The sequence below is a fragment of the Tamandua tetradactyla genome, chromosome 3 (genome assembly GCF_023851605.1).
Source record: "Tamandua tetradactyla isolate mTamTet1 chromosome 3, mTamTet1.pri, whole genome shotgun sequence".
Taxonomy (NCBI): Eukaryota; Metazoa; Chordata; class Mammalia; order Pilosa; family Myrmecophagidae; genus Tamandua; species Tamandua tetradactyla.
Genome location: NC_135329.1, coordinates 171276626 through 171297124, shown reverse-complemented (window position 1 = coordinate 171297124; position 20499 = coordinate 171276626). Strand labels below are relative to the sequence as shown.

The following is a 20499-nucleotide window of genomic DNA, read 5'->3' as shown; positions in this document are numbered from 1 at the left end:
CTGCCATAAAATACTTGCAGGTGTTTTTAATTTGCTGTGAAAGTGTGAAAATGACACTCTCCTTTTTTTTTTTTATGGTATTACTTTGTGAGGGTGATCCCCAACCTTTTTGAGCGTATATCTGTAAGACTTTTTCAGCATGCATCCTCAAAATAGGCATAGCATTTCTTTAAAACTAGGCATATGAACTGCCACCATTAGCTAATATTTAGTTTAGGAACCCTATATATATATTATATATCTTATCTATCATTTATCATAGTCTTGAAGAATCCTGTAGATAATAGTCTTCTCATGATTTTTCTCTGTTTTTGGCCAAGTTCTTGTGAGATCTGATGAAATTTGTCATTCCATTTACCTCATAATTTAAGTGGTAGAAAGCTTTTATCAAGAGTAGGAGAAGGGTCAGCTCTGTGACTTTCATTGTTTATGCTGCATTGTTGCTTTATCATCCTTCATCCGTGTTTCAGTACATGAATCTTGCCCATCTTCTGAGGCTTCTTGTTTAAAGCTACCCACCGCAATCTGTAAATCTACTTGACAGCTGCATCATTATCCATTTCAGTGCACTCAGAGCGAATGAATGAAGAGGGCAAGCCAACCACCCCCTTTGCCCTCCAGCGCTGGGCAAGCCCCGCTCTGCCCTCAGGCATCATGAATACTGGCTGTGAAGCTGGAGCCTCTGTGAAATGGAGGGTGCAGTGCCAACCCAAAAGTTAAATATTGGCTAAAATGCTCTCTCTCTTTTTTTTTAAGATAAGTATAAATGGAGGTTCTAATATTTTCTTCCCATATCACAATGGATTATCTGTACATCTGCATAAACCTCACAGTTTATGAGACCCAAATCAGTAAAAATATTTTCTTCTTACTCTAATCTTAATGCTTCTGTTGTGATTTAACACTTCCTTTGTTGATTTTTGTGCTCACCCAACTATTTGTTAGGCTCTAGCTCAGCTAATGTTTCTTTCAATCTTCTGCCCTCTAGCAGTATTTGGCACATAGGTAAGCATTAATAGTGCAGGTACATATGCTTTGCTTTTAAATATTAGTCCTTTACTGTCATATTTTCAGTATTACTGAGGATGGGTGACATAATTTTTTTTTTTTTTTGCTTCAGCCCTATCAATTTTTTGCCCATTATTGTATCATCTGACTGGAGTATCTCAATTATTACACTGTTTGCTTAAACTGTATTCTCTAATTTACAAAGTTAATTTCTTTTTGTTCTCAGTCTATTATCCAGGTTGTTCTAGTTTGCTAGCTTTCTCTCCTGGCTTCCTATTTCATGAAGCTCCCCGGGAGGCACTTTCCTTCTTCAACTCCAAAGGTTGCTGGCTCGTGGACTCTGCATCGTGGTGCTGCAGCATTCTCTGCTCTCTCTGAGTCTCTCTGAATCTCCAAAATGTTTCCTCTTTTATAGGACTTCAGAAACTAATCAAGACCCACTCAAATGGGTGGAGACATGTCATCCCCTAATCCAGTTTAACAACCATTCTTAACTAAATCACATCAACCAGGGAGATGATCTCATCACAGTTTCAAATATACAGTATTGAATAGAGATTATTCTACCTTTAAGAAATGGGATTTATATTAAAACGTGGCTTTTCTTAGGGGGCATACTTCCTTTCAAACCAGCACACCAGGTTAACTATTCATCTCAATATTCATCCATGGAAAATGCTTTTTATCTCATCTCTTATGTCCTTGATAAAAAAATAAATTTTACTCAGCTCAAATTGCCTGCTATCTCATCCATTTTTATATACCTGTATGATAAAGTACACTGGACAATCCAGCCTTGTGGAAATGAAGGTGAACAAGGTGAAATCTTGGTCCATATCAGGAGTGTGGTACTGAAGCCTTCATTGGCTTCTTAAGGCCACTTTGACAAGGTGTCCATAAAGGAACCCCACTAACTGGTCCCAGGGAAGTCCCTAGAAGTAAAGAGCAACCACTAAAAGTCATTCCCTTCTCAAAAGGAGCTATATTGTATATTCCATTGAATGGGAGAGTGGTCTTCAACTCTGGCTGTACAACAGACTCACTTGGGAGCTTTAGAGAAATGCTTAGGTCAGTTAAATCCCTGGGGGAGACCCAGGCATCAGTATTTTTAAGAGCTCCCCAGGTGATTCCATTGTGCATCGAAGGTTGAGAGTCACAAGTCAAGAGGCTAGTATACTGATTGGATCAACAGAAGGAAAATTAAAAGTAGGAAGCCCAATAAAGGTGAAGGAACTCAACAATGGCAAAACAAGTTGCTCATTATAACCTAGAAAAGGTTGAGGAAAGATGGAAGAATTTCATAGCTTCAAGTTTGAGGCAGTAACATTATCTTCCCATGACCCCTTATAGATCCCATAAGACTGGGAGTTAAGATGATGGCAGAGAGAACCCAAGATTTACAAGATGAAGGGCTTTGAGGCCTTTTGGCTTTGGAAATTGAACGTTCATTGGCAAAAACTTCTAACCTTAGATGATCTTATGGAGACCTTCTAGCCTATGGATGTTTTACTGTGTACACACTTGCACATGAACCTCTCATACAGCTTAGGGTTATCTAGTACTTGCAAGGTTTATTTGATTTAAAAATGTGCCAGGGCTCTTGGCTTACCCAAGAAAGGTAAAGTGAAACCAACCAGTCTCTTAATCTGTGCCACTGTGTTGGTCTTTGACACATTACCTTTTTGTTCTAGAAGAATATGCATCCTTAAACCAGACTCTGAGGGCAGGGAACATTCCCTTTCTCTCTATAGCTTGTCTCGGGCAAAACATCTTACACCTAATAAGTATTGACTGAGCATTTATCCCTGACCTCTACATACTCTGCTTTTGTTGTAGGAAGCAGTGCAGGTATTGATTAAGCACTCGGCTGATGTCAATGCGAGGGACAAGAACTGGCAGACCCCTCTCCACGTGGCAGCAGCCAATAAAGCCGTCAAGTGTGCAGAAGTGATCATTCCCCTGCTGAGCAGCGTCAACGTCTCCGACCGAGGGGGTCGGACGGCCTTGCACCATGCGGCTCTGAATGGCCATGTGGAGGTGGGTGTCCTCATCATGGGCTTGATGAAAGCTCCCCGCAGATCCACTTAGCCCTCTAGGGCTGCTCTGTTGCTGAGATGTTTAGACAATGTGGTGCTAATGTTTGTAGACCAACCCTTAGATGATGATCTCCATTTTAAATTTAGAGCCACAATGAGTTGAGAGAGTAAACATTTGCCTCAGTCTTTTCCTCTGATGCATGCACCGCAGGGTCTGCTGTGGCATCGTCCTCCTTTGAACTCCTAACCTGTGACCTGCCTTATATTTGATGTTGATTTGGCTCAGACTACCTGCAGGTGCTCTCACCATTGCATAGTGCCCACTTGATTTCATTGTTGCTTATCTTTCAGATGGTCAATTTGCTTTTGGCCAAAGGGGCAAACATAAATGCATTTGACAAGAAGGACCGGCGTTCTCTGCACTGGGCAGCATATATGGGTAAGGATGCCATGAATGGAAAGGAAAATGCAGATAACCTTAACTACATAAACATGGATCTCTCATTGACCATATAAGTTTTGTTTTTTTTTTTGAGCAAGTCTGATGACTTGCTTGGATTCCAATTGAATTAAAGTTTGGTCCATTTAATTGGCATGCATGGGTCACTCTAGTTGGGCAGTTGCTATGTCAGGGATTTCTTTATCCTGCAAGGAGGAAGGATGAACTGTGACCTTGACCTCATGAAAGTGGTTCAATCTGGATAGGAAAGCTGGCTGAATCGTACTTATTTTGCTGTCAAATAAGCAAAATAATGATTTGTCAAGGCAGCAAAATAAGGTGTTTAAAAAAGAAAGAGGACTGGCTAGCCAAGCAAGGATACAAATTCCATTTGTCTTTTTATTTATAAATATTTTTGAAAGAAACAAAATGAAAGGAAGAGAGGACAACCCCCTGGCTGTTTTGTAGTTTGCGGTGATCAGACTGAGTGAAGATTATCCTGCTACTCCACTGCCAACAAAGCCACGGCTTTGGGCACACAGCTCTGACTTCTGGCTGCAGGGATCAGGGAGATGAATGAAGTTATGTTTCTACATTTTTCCTATTAACTTTTATTAATACAAATACCACTGACAAAAATGATAGACCTCACAGAGTTTATTTTCAGTATAGATTTGTGGGAAATGGAGAAAAAAGATCCTCCCTTTGTGTTTCTAATTGGAGGACAACCTGCAATTAAAAAGAAGACAGGATGGTACCGGGACAGAGTTGTAAACAACCTGAACAGATCAATATTGCCCATCCATAGGAGATTGGTTTTGTAAATTATGGAGGACCTACACAGTGAGATGCTATGCAGTACCTAGAGTGATGATGTTGGTCAGTATTTATTGACATAGAGAGATGGCTGTGAGACATTAAGTGAAAATAAGATCATCAAATAGTATGAGTAATACAATCCTCATTTCCATTAAAAAATCGGATACGATAGAAATAAATCTGGTAAATAATATGTACACAGAAATTTTAACAGTGACTGTCTCTAGGAGTTGGTGATGGTGAGTGATTTTAGTTTCCTTTTATTACCTTTTTGCATTTTCTGAATTCCTTTTAACAGGCATGCCTGCCTTTTATCCTCAGTAAAAACAAGAATATTAATTGTATGAGAAAAAAGAGAGTGGATTGGGATGTGCAGGGATGAAATAAATTATCTGGCTACCATAAATTATCAATAAATTATCTGGTCTGAATGAATCCTCTTAAAAAACAGAATCTTAAATTTCACAAGCATTATCATTTTTTTAAGGTGACATGGATTTTCAAGTTGGCTAAAGCAAATAGGTGTCTGCATGGTACCTGTAGGATGGGAGCCAGCGAATGTTGTCAGGAGATAGATGTTTAGGTAGGGCACACACTAAGCTAGTGTGAACCTGGGGTTTCTAGATTGCTATCTACTAATGTATAGCTAAAATGTTCGGACAGAACTGCTATAAAGAAGTAAAGTCTCTCTCTCTCTCTCTCTCTTTCTTATTTTGCATGTCATCAGTATACAAATAGGAAGAAGCCTAAAGATAATCATCTTTAGGGAATAATAGGACTAAACCAAGATAAAGAGCGTGGGATAGCACTACTAATAATTGATAATAATTTTTTCTGTGTGAGTCTTGGGGAGAAAAAAGTCAATTTTTAATAAAACAAGCCCATATCAAACACATGTATACACACACCCACACACACATTGTAGAACCTACATTTATGACATGTCCTGGGGTCAGCACTCATCTCTTTGCCTTCATTTATTACCTCCATTTAGAGCAATAACCCTGAAGCACTGGACACTACTCAATCACGCAGAAAAGGTCACATATGTTTATCATACTATATGTAGTGAGATAGGGAACAAAGTAAAATATTCTAACAAAAATTTCAACAGAAATTGAAACCAGAAAGGTATTCTCTTTAGTCACCGATTAATGAGAACACTGTTAAACAGGATCATATGAAATTGTCATTTTAATAGGTCAAAAAATGGTTGAACGACAATGATTTCATATGATTCAGCATAATAATCCTGGGTTATTTTGATTAATTGACATTTTTCTCTCAGTTTTTCCAAACCAAACTCTTTAGGGAGGAATGACAATTGGTTTCCAAAGCATTGTTTTATTATAATCATTTTTTTTTTAGTCTGTGGTACTAACGAGGCAGAAGTAGGGCTTCATCATTATTTATTTGTGAACAGGCATCATCTCTTTTTACTAGACGTCCTTGAAGAGAAGGCTGGCATTTGAATCACCTTTCTTCTTTCTATAGCATTTATAAAATGTCTGAGACCTAGTCGGTACTCAGTGACTATCTGTTGAATATTTGCCACCAGTGAGCTTTTATAAATGGCTCAGCGCCATACTGGTGGCAATAAAAACTAACAGTGATGATTTCGGTGAAATGAATTGTCACGTCGTCCTGTAAAGACTAATGCTGTTTTCTGCTACTCTGTTTATGAAGGCCACCTGGATGTTGTGGCCTTGCTCATTAACCACGGCGCAGAAGTGACATGTAAGGATAAGAAGGGTTACACCCCCCTGCACGCTGCGGCCTCCAATGGACAGATCAATGTCGTCAAACATCTCCTGAATCTGGGGGTGGAGGTGAGCTATGATTAGTGCATCACTGCATGGCCTGTGTATTTGTGAGTTTTCTGTTGTTCTGAATTCAATCGTGTTTGCTTTTTAGTGAAAGGGTTTTCTTGAATCTTATATTTTTGAGTTTCCGTGGACAACAGATGTAACTGGTGAGGGCGTTTACTAACTAGTGAAAAATCACAAACAGACAAACTTCCTATATCCACATAGAGACATTTGCATATTTATTATGTTACAACATGCATATATATATGTGTGTATATGTCTATGTTTATATAAATGCACAGACCAGTCATCTTTTAAAGTCTGGAAGACTGGCTAAGGTTGTTCCCACCTTCAGAATCTAGTCTTTTAAATTGTGATTTACAGGCAGGAATGAATGGCAGGGACAAGCAGAAGTGTCCCATGCTGAGCTGGAGAAGTGGGCCCAGAACCGGTTAGGGTTGCTTGACCCCATTCTCTTTCCATTCCAGAAAGAGTTTACAGAAATCTAGCAGAACAGACACAGTGGTAAGGCTCTGAAACATTCCTGTCCCAGAGGAAGGGAGGACCGCATCGCTATGCTGAGCCAGTGGGAGCTCTGGGGCTGCTGGGGACACAATCTGGGAAAGCAGTAGGGAGCCGGGACTAAAGACCTCAGAAGGCTCCACGGCTCTGCTACCAGATGGAGCTTGGTGAGATGTCAGATGTCAGAGCAAAACCCAGAGTGGGTTCTTAGCATAATTTAAAGACTTAGGCTACACAGTTGCCTCCTCTGTGTGCCCCCTTTACCCATTTCTCTTCATGTTCACTGTACCCCAACTCTTGAGTTTGGGGCTCTTTTCTCACTCCCCTCATTCAATTCTCCTCTGGCCTTTTGAGGCAAACTCTCACCTTTGATCCCCTAGCCTAAAGATGTCTCTTCTCAAGTTGAAACCTCTAACTCTTCCTCTTGGGTTCCCTTTTTGCTGAGCAGTCCCAGCTTGACCACACAGAAGCAAGTGCAGTGTGAGCACTGAATAGTTGTGTTGACACACAGACATTTCCTTTCTGTAGCCAAAGTCATTAGGTTTTTCATGAAAAATGGATTAAATTGGCTCTGGTGATTTTAATTGCCCTGCATTGGACTCATTTGCAGATTGATGAAATCAACGTCTATGGAAATACTGCACTTCACATCGCCTGCTACAATGGACAGGATGCTGTAGTTAATGAGCTGATTGACTACGGTGCTAATGTGAACCAGCCAAACAACAACGGGTTCACCCCTTTGCATTTTGCTGCTGCCTCCACTCATGGTGCTTTGTGTCTTGAACTGTTAGTAAATAACGGGGCCGATGTTAACATTCAGGTATGGGGCTCTTAGTCTCTCTCTGTGTTTATACCTTTGCATTGAGCCTCTCTTTGAGCACAATCAATTGCGGTAAATTATATCATGTTTAGTGGATGGGAACCCTGAGTATATTGACTCATATAGCCTTATCCTGTGTTTTGGGATGCTGCAGAAACTTAGCTGTGTTGTTTCTGCAGGCATGGTGGTACAAGCTGGAAGGCGGTGAGGCTTTTGCCGTGTGCATTTTGTAGCTAAGTGAAAATTCCAGGACAAATACTGAGTCTCAGAGATGTGGATTCCGTTCAGATTCTAATGCTGAAGTGAGTGTTGAACTGGTAGGGAAGATTTGCTGAGAATTCAAAGGAAAGCCTAATCTAAGCATCTTAGCCTGTTCCCAACCCTGGCCTTCCAAGGAGTTTCTCAAATACTAAAACAAACCCCAGAGAGCGTCTTCAGTAATGTCACATTTCCCTAGTTCTAATGGTAGTTTCCTTTTTCAGCAAACTGGGGACTCCCTAGCACCCTCTCTTTGGTACTGAAGTGGGAGGGTGGGAATGAGAAGTGATCAATGACTTTGAGGAATTTATAACATGAAGCGAGAGAGTAACTTTCTTGCAGATTTTTCAGAATTTTCTGCGTATAGAATCATGTCATCTGCAAATAGGAAAAGTTTTACTTCTTTCCAATTTAGATGCCTTTTATTTATTTTTCTTGCCTAATTCTCTGGCTAGAACTTCCAATACACTGTTGAATAACGGTGGGCATTCTTGTCTTCACCCTTGATCTTAGAGTGAAAGCTTGCAGGTTTTCACTATTGAATATTATGCAATTAACCACCATCTCAGTCCACTCTAGATTTTACTAAGTTATACAGGCCCATTTTTTATCCTCTGCCTTTTCTTCTAGTGACACACAGGACTCTAGCCTTCCTCTTTCAACCATACTCACACTTAGCTTTGTTACTACACTTACAGTATTGTGCTATCCATTTCCTTACCTTTAAATACAGTCAACCTTACTGAACATTTTGTACTCTTTAAACATCAATTGCCCCATTTCTGCCCTCTTTCTATCTCTTGATAACCTGTGCTTTTGACATTAACTCTCAGAGTTTGCTCATTATAGTTAGTTCATATTAGTGAGACCATACAGTATTTGTCCTTTTGCTTCTGGCTTATTTCACTCAACATAATGTCCTCAAGTTTCATCCATGTTGTTGCATGCTTCATGACTTTATTCTGTTTCACAACTGCATAATATTCCATCATATGTATATACCACAATTTGTTTATCCACTCATCAGTTGATGACACATTTGGGCTGTTTCCGTCTTTTGACAATCATGAATAATGCCACTGTAAACATCTGTGTGCAAATGTGTGTCCGTGTCCCTGCTTTCGGTTCTTCTGAGTCTACGTAGTAATGGGATTGCTGGATCATATGGCAGTTCAGTGCTTAGCTTCTTATGGAACTGCACCATTCTGCATTCCTACCAACGGTGAATGAGTGTACCTATTTCTCCACATCCTTTCCAACCCTTGTCGTTTTCTAGTTGTTTTTTTTTATGATGTCCATTCTATTATCAATGAATGTGAAATGGTATCTCATTGTGTTTTTTTAAAATTTGTTTATGAAACATAACCACATACAAACACAAGCATTCTTACCATATGATCATTCCATTCTTGCTATATAATCAGTAATTCACAATATCATCACATAGTTGTATATTCATCATGATCATTTCTTAGAACATTTGCATCAATTCAGAAAAAGCAATAAAAAGAAAACAGAAAAAAATTCATACATACCATACCCCTTACCCCTCCCTTTCATTGATCACTAGCATTTCAATCCACTAAATTTATTTTAACATTTGTTCCCATTATTTATTTTTAAGCCATATGTTTTACTCGTCTGTCGTTAAGGTAGATAAAAAAAAGCATCAGACACAATATTTTCACAATCACACAGTCACATTGCGAAAGCTATATCATTATACAATCATCTTCAAGAAACATGGCTACTGGAGCATAGCTCTACAGTTTCAGGCACTTCCCTCTAGCCTCTCCAATACACCTTAACTGAACAGGTGATATCTATTTAATGAGTAAGCATAGCCTCCAGGATAACCAACCTCTTGACTGTTTGGAATCTCTCAGCCATTGACACTTTATTTTTACTCATTTCTCTCTTCCCCCTTTTGGTCGAGAAGGTTTTCTCAATCTCTTGATGCTGAGTCGAGCTCATTCTAGGATTTCTGTCCCATGTTGCCAGGAAGGTCCACACCCCTGGGAGTCATGTCCCACGTAGAGAGGGGGAGGGCAGTGAGTTTACTTGTCATGTTGGCTGAGAGAGAGAGGCCACATCTGAACAACAGAAGAAGTTCTCTTGGGAGTGACTCTTAGGCTTAATTTTAAGTAGGCTTAGCCTATCCTTTGTGGGGTTAAGTTTCATGTGAACAAACCCCAAGATTGAGGGCTCAACCTATTGCTTTGGTTGTCACCACTGCTTGTGAGAATATCAAGAATTCTCCACTTGGGGGAGTTGAATTTACCCCCTTTCTCACTGTTTCCCCAAGGGAACTTTGCGAATACTTTTTTATTCACTGTTTACTCACTCTGGGATTTATCTAGGGCATCACTCTTGGCAAACCTACAAAATCTCATGCATTTTGATTTGCATTTCCCAATAGCTATGAGTTCCCTGAAGTTGAGCATCTTTTCATATGCTTTTGAGCCTTTGTATTTCCTCTTTGGAAAAGTGTCTATGCATGTCTTTTGCCCATTTTTAAATTGGTTGTTTGTCTTTTTGTCATTGAGTTGTAGGATTTCTTTATATATTCTAGATAATAAACCCTCCTCAGATATATTGCTTCCAAATATTGTCTCCCATTGAATAGGGTATCTTTTTACTTTCTTGACAAAGTCCTTTGATGTATAAAAGTGTTCAATTTTGAAGAGATCCCATTTATCTATTTCTTCTTTCATTGCTTGCTCTTTGGGTATAAGATCTAGAAAACCACCTCCTATCACAAAATCTTTAAAATACTCCCTTACATTTTCTTCTAACAGTTTTTTGGGTTTTAGCTTTAATAAGTTGTTTTGTATAAGATGTGCAATATGGGCCTCTTTCATTTTTTGGATATGAATATCCAGTTCTCCAAGCACCATTTGTTGAAGAGCTTTTCTGTTCCATTTGAGTGGGTTTAGCTGTCTTGTCAAAAATCAATTGTCTGTAGATGAGAGGGTCTATTTCTCAGCTCTCTATTCAGTCCATTGGTTGGTATATCTACTTTTATGCTAGTACCATGCTGTTTTGACCATTGTGGATTTACATATGCTTTAACGTCAGGTAGTGTGAGGCCTCCAATTTCATTTTTCTTTCCCAAGATGTTTTTAGCTACTCAGAGCACCGTACCCTTCCAAATAAATTTGATTATTGGTTTTTATATTTCTGCAAGGTAAATTGTTAGGATTTTTATTGGTATTGCATTGAATCTGCAAATCATTTTGGGTAGACTTGACATGTTAACTGTATTTAATTTTCAAAGCCGTGAACACAACGTATCTTTCCATTTATTTAGGTCTTCCTTGATTTCTTTCAGTAATATTTTGTTTTGTTGTCTTCTATGTATATGTCCTTTATGTCCTTGGTTAAATTTATTCCTAGATATTTGATTCTTTTTGTTGCTACTGTAAATGGAATGTTTTTCTTTATTTCCTCCTCAGATTGCTAATTACTAGTTTATAGAATCATTACTGATTTTGGGGTGTGATCTTGTATGCTGTCACTTTGCTAAATTTGTTCATTAGTTCTAGTAGCTTTGTTGTAGATTTTCAGGACTTTCTACATATGCTTTATGTCATTGGCAAATAGTTAAGTTTTACTTTTTCCTTTCAATTTGAATTCCCTTTCTTTCTTTCTTTCTTTCTTTCTTTCTTTCTTTCTTTCTTTCTTTCTTTCTTTCTTTCTTTCTTTCTTTCTTTCTTTCTTTCTTTCTTTCTGTCTGTCTCTCTCTCTCTCTCTCTCTCTCTCTCTCTCTCTCTCTCTCTCTCTCTCTCTCTCTCTCTCTCTCTCTCTTTCTTTCTTTCTTTCTTTCTTTCTTTCAATAGCAGTGATCACTGCAGGCATTCTTCTTTTCTTCCATATCTTAGCAGGGATAGCTTTCATTCTTTCACCATTGACTATGATGTTAGCTGTGGGTTTTTCATATATTCCCCTTATGTTGAAGAAGTTCCCCTCTATTCCTACTGTTTGAAATGTTTTTATCAAGAATGCTGAATTTTGTAAAATACCTTTACTACATCAATCACGATAGTCATGTGTTTTTTTCACTTTGATTTGTTGATAAGGTGTATGATATTAATTAATTTTCTTGTGTTTAACGAACCTTGCATACCTGGAATAAACCTACTTGGCCATGATGTGTAATTCTTTTAATGTACTGCTGGATTTAATTTGCATGTATTTTGCTGAGGATTTTTACATCTATAGTCATTAGAGAGATTGGTCTGCAATTTTCTTTTCTTGTAGTGTCTTTGCGCTTCGGTATTATGATGATGTTGGCTTCACAGAACGAGTTAGACAGCTTTCCCTCCTCTTTAATTATTTTGAAGAGTCTGAGCAGGATTGGTACTAATTCTTCCTGGTATGCTTGGTAGAATTCACAGGTGAAGTCATCTGGTCCTAAACTTTTCTTTCTTGGGAGATTTTTTATGACTGATTCAATCTGAACTTGTCATTAGTTTGTTGAGATCTTCTATTTCTACTTGAGTCAGTGTAGGTTGTTCATGTGTTTCTAGGAAGTTCTCCAGTTCATTTAAGTTGTATAGCTTGTTGACATGCAGTTGCTCATAGTTTCTTCTCATTATCTCTTTTATTTCTGCAGGGTCAGTAGTAATGTATCTCCTCCATTTTTTTGTTTGTATCCTCTCTCTTTTTTACTTTGTCTATGTAGCTAAGAATCCATTGATATTATTAATTTTCTCAAAGAACCAACCTCTGGTTTTGTAGATTCTCTCTTTTGTTTTTATATTCTTAATTTCATATATTTCTGCTCTAATCTTTGTTGTTTCTTTCCTTCTGTTTGCTTTGGGGTTAATTTGCTGTTTCTAGTTCCTCCAACTGTCAGCTAAGTCCTTAATGTTTGCTCTTTCTTCTTTTTTTTTTGTATGCTGTATGGTGGGGTCACATTTCATTATTTTTCCATGTGAGTTTCTCATTACTGCACACCATTTATTGAGTTTTTGTTTGTTTGTTTTTGCTTATTTTTTTGTTTTTGGGGAAGTGCATGGACTGGGAATCGAACCCGGGTCTTCTACATGGCAAATGAGAATTCTACCACTGAACTACCCTTACATCCTCTTCTCCCTTCAGTGTTGCCAGTGTTTGCTACATATATTTTGGGGTACTCTGCATAAGGGCATAGGTACATAAATATTTATTGTTGTTATTTTTTTCTTAATAAATTGTCCCTTTTATTAAAACTAGTGTCTTGGTCACTTTTAACCACTGTACATTTAAAGTCTAATTTATCTGATACTAGTATAGCTATCCCTGCTCTTTTCAGGTTGCTTTTTGCATGGAATATCTTTTTTCCAACCTTTCATTTTCAAGCTATTTTTGTCCTTGGGTCTAAAATGAGTCTGTTTTAGACAGTATGTAAATGGGTCCTGTTTTTTTTTTTTTTAATCCATTTTGCCAGTCTGTGTCTTTTGACTGGGGAGTTTAATCCATTAACATTCAATTTTGTTACTGAAAAGGCAATACTTTCTTCAACTATTTTGTCCTATGGATTTTATGTCATTTCTTATTTTTTTCTCTCTTTTTATGCTTTTAGTTACCCTTACTGGTAATCTTCATTTCTACATTCTTCTCTGTATCTCTCTGTCTTATCTTTTCCTATCAGCCTGTAGCATTCCCATTAGTATTTCTTATAGAATAAGACTCTTGTTCACATACTCTCTCAGCAATGTCTGTCTGTTCTTAAACTGTTTTATTCTTCCACCATATAATCCATGCTAAGTAAACAATCATTGGTTCCCAATATAATCACATAGGTATGCATTCACCACCACAATCTATATGAGAACATTTCAGTTTTTTCCACAAAGAAGAAAAGGAAAAAAAAACTAAGAATAAAAAATAAAATAAAATAAGGAGAAACAACACCAACACCCACAAGCACACACCCTTCCCTTATATCCACCTCCTACTGACTTTGGAATATTGTCTTTGTTACTGTTAATGGAAGCATATTACAATATTACTGTTATCTATTGATCCTAGTTTGCATTGATTGTATTTTTCCACATATCATTCCATTTTCAAAACCTTGCAATGTTGACATTTATTTGTTCTCCCTCATGTAAAAACATTCTTATATTTGTACATTTAATCACCATCATTGTCCACTGTAAGTTATATATAGTCCAAGGCTTTATCTTTTATCTTTCCTTCTGGTGTCATACATGTCCCTAACCTTCCTCTTTCAACCATACTCACACTCAGCTTTGTTCAGTGTATGTACAATATTGTGCTACCATACAATAGTATTGTGCTATCCATTTCTGGATCTTTACAATTAGTCCTGTTGACTATTCTGTACTCCTTCAGACCAAATGCCCAATCTCCACCCTCTTTCTATCTCCTGATGTTCTCAACTTTAGCTCTCAAAATTCACTCATTAATGTTACTTCATATAGTGAGACTATACAGTATTTGTCATTTTGTTTCTGGCTAATTTCACTCCACGTAATGTCCTCAAGATTCATCCACATTGTTGCATTCATCATGACTTTATTCTGTAGCCTTACTGACAGTCTTCATTTCTACACTCTTGTCCTTTTCTCCTGATTTCTTCTATCTCCCTGTAGTATTTCTTATAGAGCAGGTCTCTTGTTCACAAACTTTCTCAGTGTCTTGTTTGTCTGAAAATGTTTTAAACTCTCCCTCATTTTCTTTTTTGCACGGGCAAGCACTGGGAATCAAAATTGGGTCTCCAGCATAACAGGTGAGAACTCTTCCACTGCACCACCATTGCTTGCCTCTCTCTCATTTTGGAAGAACAGTTTTGCCAATATAGAGTTCTTGCCTGGCAGTTTTTCTCTTTCAGTATCTTAGACATATTTTATCACTGCCTTCTTACCTCCATGGTTTCTGCTGAGAAATCTACACATAGGCTTATTGAATGTCCCTTTTATGTGATGGATTGCTTTTCTCTTGCTGCTTTTAGAATTCTCTCTTTGTCTTTGACATTTGACAATGTTTGTGTCTTGGAATAGGTTATTCATATCTAATTCTGTTTGTGCTATGCTATGCTTCTTGGATCTGTAGTTTTATATCTTTCATGAGAGATCAGAAATTTTCAGTGATTACTGTTCCATTGATCTTCCTGCCCCTTTTCCCTTCTCTTCTCTTCTGGGACACCCAAAACACATATATTCACGTGCTTCATGTTGTCATTCAGTTCCCTGAGACCCTGCTCATATTTTTCCATTCTTTTCCCTGTTCTTTCGTGTGTAGGATTTCAGATGTCTTGTCCTCTAGTTCACTAACCCTTTCTTCTACCTCTTCAAATCTGCTGTTATAAGTCTCCGCTGTGTTTTTCATCTCTTCTATTGTGCATTTCATTCCCATAAGTTCTGCCATTTGTCTTCTCTATGGTCACCCATTATCTTCTTTATGTCCATCATCTCTTTAGCAATGTCTTCCCTCAATTCATTCATTTGCTTTTGAATTGATTCAGCATGTTCATTAGCTTATCTTTAATTAGTTGTTTCAACTTCTGTATCTCATTTCAAGTGTTAATTTGTTCCTTTGATTGGTCCATATCTTTATTTTTTCTAGTATGACTCACAATTTTTTGCTGGTGTCTAGGTATCTGATTTCCTTGATTATTTATTTTGGAGGTCATTTTCCCTGTTTTAGCTAGGGGCTTCTCGTTGGATGGCTTTCTTCTCTATCTATCCTTTGGTATTCAGTTCAACTTATTCTAGACCCCTAGCATAGCTTCTCTTTAATGGATCAGAATTTTTCTGGTTCTTGCCCTACCTATACAGAATCTTTTATTTGAGGAGAGTCTCCCCGGATATGATTGACTCCAGTCATATTTTCCCAGACCAGACAGGCTCAGGTCTCAGGAGGAGGGTGTAGTCGGTACTAAATTTCCCTGAGGTTGAGACCCAGCATGTTGTCAGACTTTCCTCTGAAGCCTCTAGATTCTGTGCTTTTCCTTTCCTTCCCAGCAGGTGGTGCTTGTCAGCCCACAGCTCCCCTCTGGCATAAAGCAGTGCAGTGACTTTAATTCTCAACAGACCCTGTCCCTGCCTGGGAATTGGTTGAGACAGAGGTTGAGGTAGAAGGCAAGCTTAAGCTGTTTCTGTTCCAGCCTCTGGGTCTGAATTCTCTGAATGAAGGCCACCATTTGAACTGATCCCACCTCTCCCCTTTTCTTGGAGAAAATCCACCTTTTTGGGAATTATCTCCTTCACTTGACTAGTTACTTTATTTTTCAACCTGTCTTAACTCTGCCCTTGCCTGGGTTAGTGCTAACAATTGGAAATCCCCGAGGCTTTCTCTGACCAGCTACTTAGAATAGTTAACAAAAAGAAAAAAAAAATCCCTTTTCAGAGCCGGTCCCTAGCCCCTAAGTTTTGCCAGTCAAGAGCTGGAGTTGGTTCCCAGCTCTATATGCCCTTTTTCTTGTATTCTGTGCTTGGTTGACTCCAAAAAGTCTCTGTTTTTTGTTTTCTCTTTTCGATCAGCCCTGCCTCCTCTCTGCTAAGAGAGACCTCAGGGTTCCTTTCCTGCTTGCCTTGGATTATGTGTACTCAGAGCTTGTATTCAGCAGTACAGACTTGTTAATTAAAACCACAGTTGGAGCTGGATTACACTTCCTTCCCTTGCTTCTAGAACAGACTGCTTCTTTTTGCCATGGGGAAGTTTCTCCAACACAGCCTCCTATGCCAGTTGAGGGCATAGAGGTGGAGGGGCTCCAGCCTTTGCAGTCTGGGGGCTTTACTAACAGTTCTGCACTGTGACCTTAGCCCTTCCACCCATTCTAGACTGGTACATGATGTGTGTCAGATCATGGATGTCCCCCAAAATAGGTGTTCCAGAAAGTTCCTGGCTATTTACTAGCAACTCTAAAGGACTAACTAAATTCCACACCTCCCTACACCACCATATTACCCCCCTCTCCCTCATTTTTGTTTGTTTTTAATTTTTTTTTTGCATGGGCAGGCACTGGGAATCGAACCCAGGTCTCCAGCACAGCAGGCAAGAACTCTGTCTGCTGAGCCACTGTGGCCCACCTCCTCTCCCTCATTTTTGAAGGATGTTTTTGCCAGATATAGAATTCTTGGCTGGCAGTTTTTCTCTTTCAGTATCTTAAATATATCATATTACTGCCTTCTTGCCTCCATGATTTCTTCTGAAAAATCAAGCTTCCCTTGATGTGATGGATTGCTTTTCTCTTGCTGCTTTCAGTATTCTCTCTTTGTCTTTGGCATTTAAGAATCCAAGTGTCAGTGGCAGGTGTCTTGGAGTAGTTCTGTTTGGACCTATTCTGTTTGGGGTATGTTGCACTTCTTAGACCTATAGTTTGATGTCTTTCATAAGAATTGGGAAATGTTTGGTGGTTATTTCCTCAATCATTCTTTCTGTCCCTTTTCCCTTCTCTTCTCCTTCTGGGCTATCCATAACACGTATATTTGTGTGCGTCTTATTATCGTTCAATTCTCTGAGACCCTGCTAAAATTTTTCCATTCTTTTCCCTATCTGTTCTTTTGTGTGTAAGATTTCAGATGTCTTGTCCTCTAGTTCACTTGTTTTTTCTTCTGCCTCTTTAAATCTGCTGTTGTATGTCTCCATTGTGTGTTTCATCTCTTCAGTTGGACCTTTCATTCTCATAAGTTCTATTATTTTTTTGCAAGTCTTTGAGTTCTTCCTAAGGATCACCCAGTGCCTTCTTTATATCCTTCATCTCTTTTGTCATGTTTTCCTTCAACTTGAAGAATTTAGAAGATTTGTTTGAGCATCTTTAATTCGTTGTGCCAACTCCTGTATCTCATCTGAAGTTGTGGTCTGTTCCTTTTACTGAACTATATCTTTGTGTTTTCTAGTGCAACTTGTGATTTTTTGCTGGTTTCTAGGCATCTGATTTTCTGATTAGTTCATTCTGGAAATCATTTTTACTCTCTTACCTAGGGTTTTCTTGATTGGCCTTATGCTCTAACTTTTCTTTGACATTTTTACTCAACTTATTCTAGACCTCTACCCTAGCTTCTATTTAGCTAGTCAGATTTTTTTTTCAGCTCTTATTATTCTGATTCTTTCCCTGGATATATGGAAATATTTTTGAGATTACCCTTTTTTTTGTAGTTCTTTCACCCTCAGGAAAAAGCTATCTCTTCCCTCTTCCTCTTCAGGGAATGTTGATCTGCTGGGGTTTTTTGGTTGTTGTTTATTTTTTGCCTCTATGTTTTTAACACTCCTTCCATTACTTCTAGCAACTTATACCCAGAGGGCTGATTCCGGGAGGAGGGTTCCCCCCCCACCTCAATCAGTTTTTCCCCAGACAAGACGGATCTAGGACTCATGAAGGGGGTGTCATTCAGTATTAGGGTTTCCTGGGCGGAGACCAGCAGCATGCTAGTCTTTCCTGTGGTACCTCCTGATTCTGTGCTTTTCCTGCCCTGTGCAGCATATAGTGCTCATCCGCTTGCTGATCCCCACAGGCCTGGGGTGGTACTGGACTGATTCTGCCCTGCCAGGGGCATGGTTGAGACAGATACTTTGGTGGGTGGGGGGAGCTATTTGAAATGCTGCTGTTTTCCCAGCTCCTGGGGTTTGAGTTCTCTAAATAACAGCTGCCTCCCTTCCTGGGCCTTGCCACCTCTCCTTTTCTTGGGGAGAACTGTTCTTCAGCCTCCTGTTCCTTTCAGGATGGGAAAGTTACAGGAGTTTCAAGCAGCCTCTGTTCTGTCCCTGCTGAAGCATGTTTTAGATGGAAGCTGAGCTCCACTCTTTGTAGGTTGAAACTATTGCTGATTTCCCAGACCCTGTGGTCTAAATTCTCTGAATGCCACTGGCCACTTGTGCTGGGCCCTGCACCATCCCCCCCCACCCCCCTTCTTTGGGGAAGATCTGCCTTTTAGGGAACCAAATCCTCTGCCTGATTAGTTACCTTGTCTCTCAGACAACCCTACTTCCACCTTTGCCTGGGACAAAGCTGTCAAGAGAGAAAGCTAGCTGCTTTCTTTAATGGACTGCTTTAAAAAAAAAAAAAAAAAAAGGAAGCAACTGTTCACAGAGCTGGATCTCAGTATGCTGGTTTTGCCAATCAAGAACTGGAGTTGGTACCTGACTGTAGATGCCTTTTTCTTGGGGCACAGCCCTTTTCCAGCACTTTGAGCTCAGCCAACTCCAGAAGCCTCTCTTTCTTCCCATGAATTCTGTCTCCCCCTTGCTGGACATGGGGGTGTAAATTTATCTGTGCTTGGAGTTGGTAATTAGTAGTCCAAATTTATTAATCAAAACCACATTTGTTCCTGGGCTGAGTTCTCCTTTCTCGGTATTAGGAAAAAAGCCTTCTGTTTCCTGCTGGAGAGTGACTCTGAGTCCACCTGGTGTGGCAGCCAGGGCAGGGCTCCAGCCTCTACAGTGTGGAAGGATTTACTTACAGCACTTTGCTGTGATTTATCAGTCTAGCATTTCCACTTGTTCCTGGCTGGTGTACAACATGTGTCTGGTCTCTGAAGTCCCCCAAACAGTTGTTTAAGACAATTCCAGGCTATTTACTAGCTGCCCTGGAGGACAGACTAAACCCTACAACACCCTAAGCTGCCACCTTAGTCCTTATCTCTCCATTTAAATTTATAGTAACTACCAATAGTATAGAATTTTCTTCTACCATTTTGCTCTTTGCTCTTTATAAGTCATACTTTTTATGTCCATCAATTCCTCTGATAATACCCATTTTCATGTATGTTTGGTTTTTTGCACTGTACCATTTTAAGTCCACTCTCATTTTTTTTCTATATTTTTCAGTTATTTTCTTTGTGGTTACCATGGATGTATTAGTAAGTGATCTCTAGGGAAACAGAACTGATGGGATATCTGTAAATAGTATCATTTCCTGATATCCTTTACTTCTTTATCCCTGTTTTCTTTCATCTTCTTGCACATGCTGAGGATCATTTAAAAAACGTCTTTGTCTGGATGCCCAAAGTCTGGTCTTCTTCATTGCTGGGGTCTAGATATTTATCTTGTTCCTTTGAATAGGCCATCATTTCCTATTTCATTTTTATCTTGTAATGTTTAGCTGTACATTTTAATATTTTAAAGTCTTAGTTCTGGAATTTATTCCTTGAACTGTCTGTTCCTTAAGTTTGTATCTAGCTAGGGATATGTCAGAGAGTTCCTTGAATGCCAGCAGCTAATAGAAACCAAACAACAAACACAAAAAGCATATTTCACAGTCTTTGGGCCTGCATCAGCTGGTGCTCTCCTTCAGAGTTTAACCCTCCAGTTAGGCAGGTCAGCCTGAAGTGAAAGTGAAGTATGGGGTCCTGTCTGTCTTTTCTTAGCCTGTGTCTTATCCTGAGCTTGCTAGGAGACTTAGAAATTCTTTTGAGTACAGGAATTGAAATGCCTCCTCTACTCCCTTTGAAATTGACTGTCTCCCCCTCCTGGGGACTCTATCGTAGGCCTTAAAGCAGGTAATTTTTGAACCAGGCTGCTTAGACTTAATAGTTTCTTACCCTGCCTTAACTGTCTGCAAGCTGCTTCTACCTACAAGATAAGTTCTGGGAGGGCTTCCTGATTGGCTTTTCATTGACTGGTGCTTTTTTTAGAGTTTACTCCTCATTTCAATAAACCTACCCTCAGAAAGATCTTTCTGAGGCAAAGCAAAGTTCAGGATTTCTCTGTCTTTTCTGAACCTGCCTCTTGTCTTGGGCTTGTGCTTGTTTATGGCCTCAGGAATCTTCCCTTTCACAGCAATATGAATGCCTACTCTACTCCCAATGACATTGATTTTCTACCCCTTCCTGGTGC

At 39.1% G+C, this 20499-nt stretch overlaps 1 protein-coding gene across 7 annotated transcripts in view; it reads left to right on the top strand.

Moving 5' to 3' along the window:
• ANKRD44 (ankyrin repeat domain 44) overlaps window positions 1-20499 on the top strand; it is a 347994-nt gene that overhangs the window by 211629 nt on the left and 115866 nt on the right. For all 7 annotated transcript variants that reach the window (XM_077154544.1, XM_077154546.1, XM_077154543.1 and 4 more), the window contains 4 exons: window positions 2845-3045; window positions 3396-3483; window positions 5989-6131; window positions 7243-7455. In XM_077154544.1, the coding sequence (XP_077010659.1) occupies window positions 2845-3045; window positions 3396-3483; window positions 5989-6131; window positions 7243-7455 (645 nt within the window). The remainder of the gene's footprint in view (window positions 1-2844; window positions 3046-3395; window positions 3484-5988; window positions 6132-7242; window positions 7456-20499) is intronic.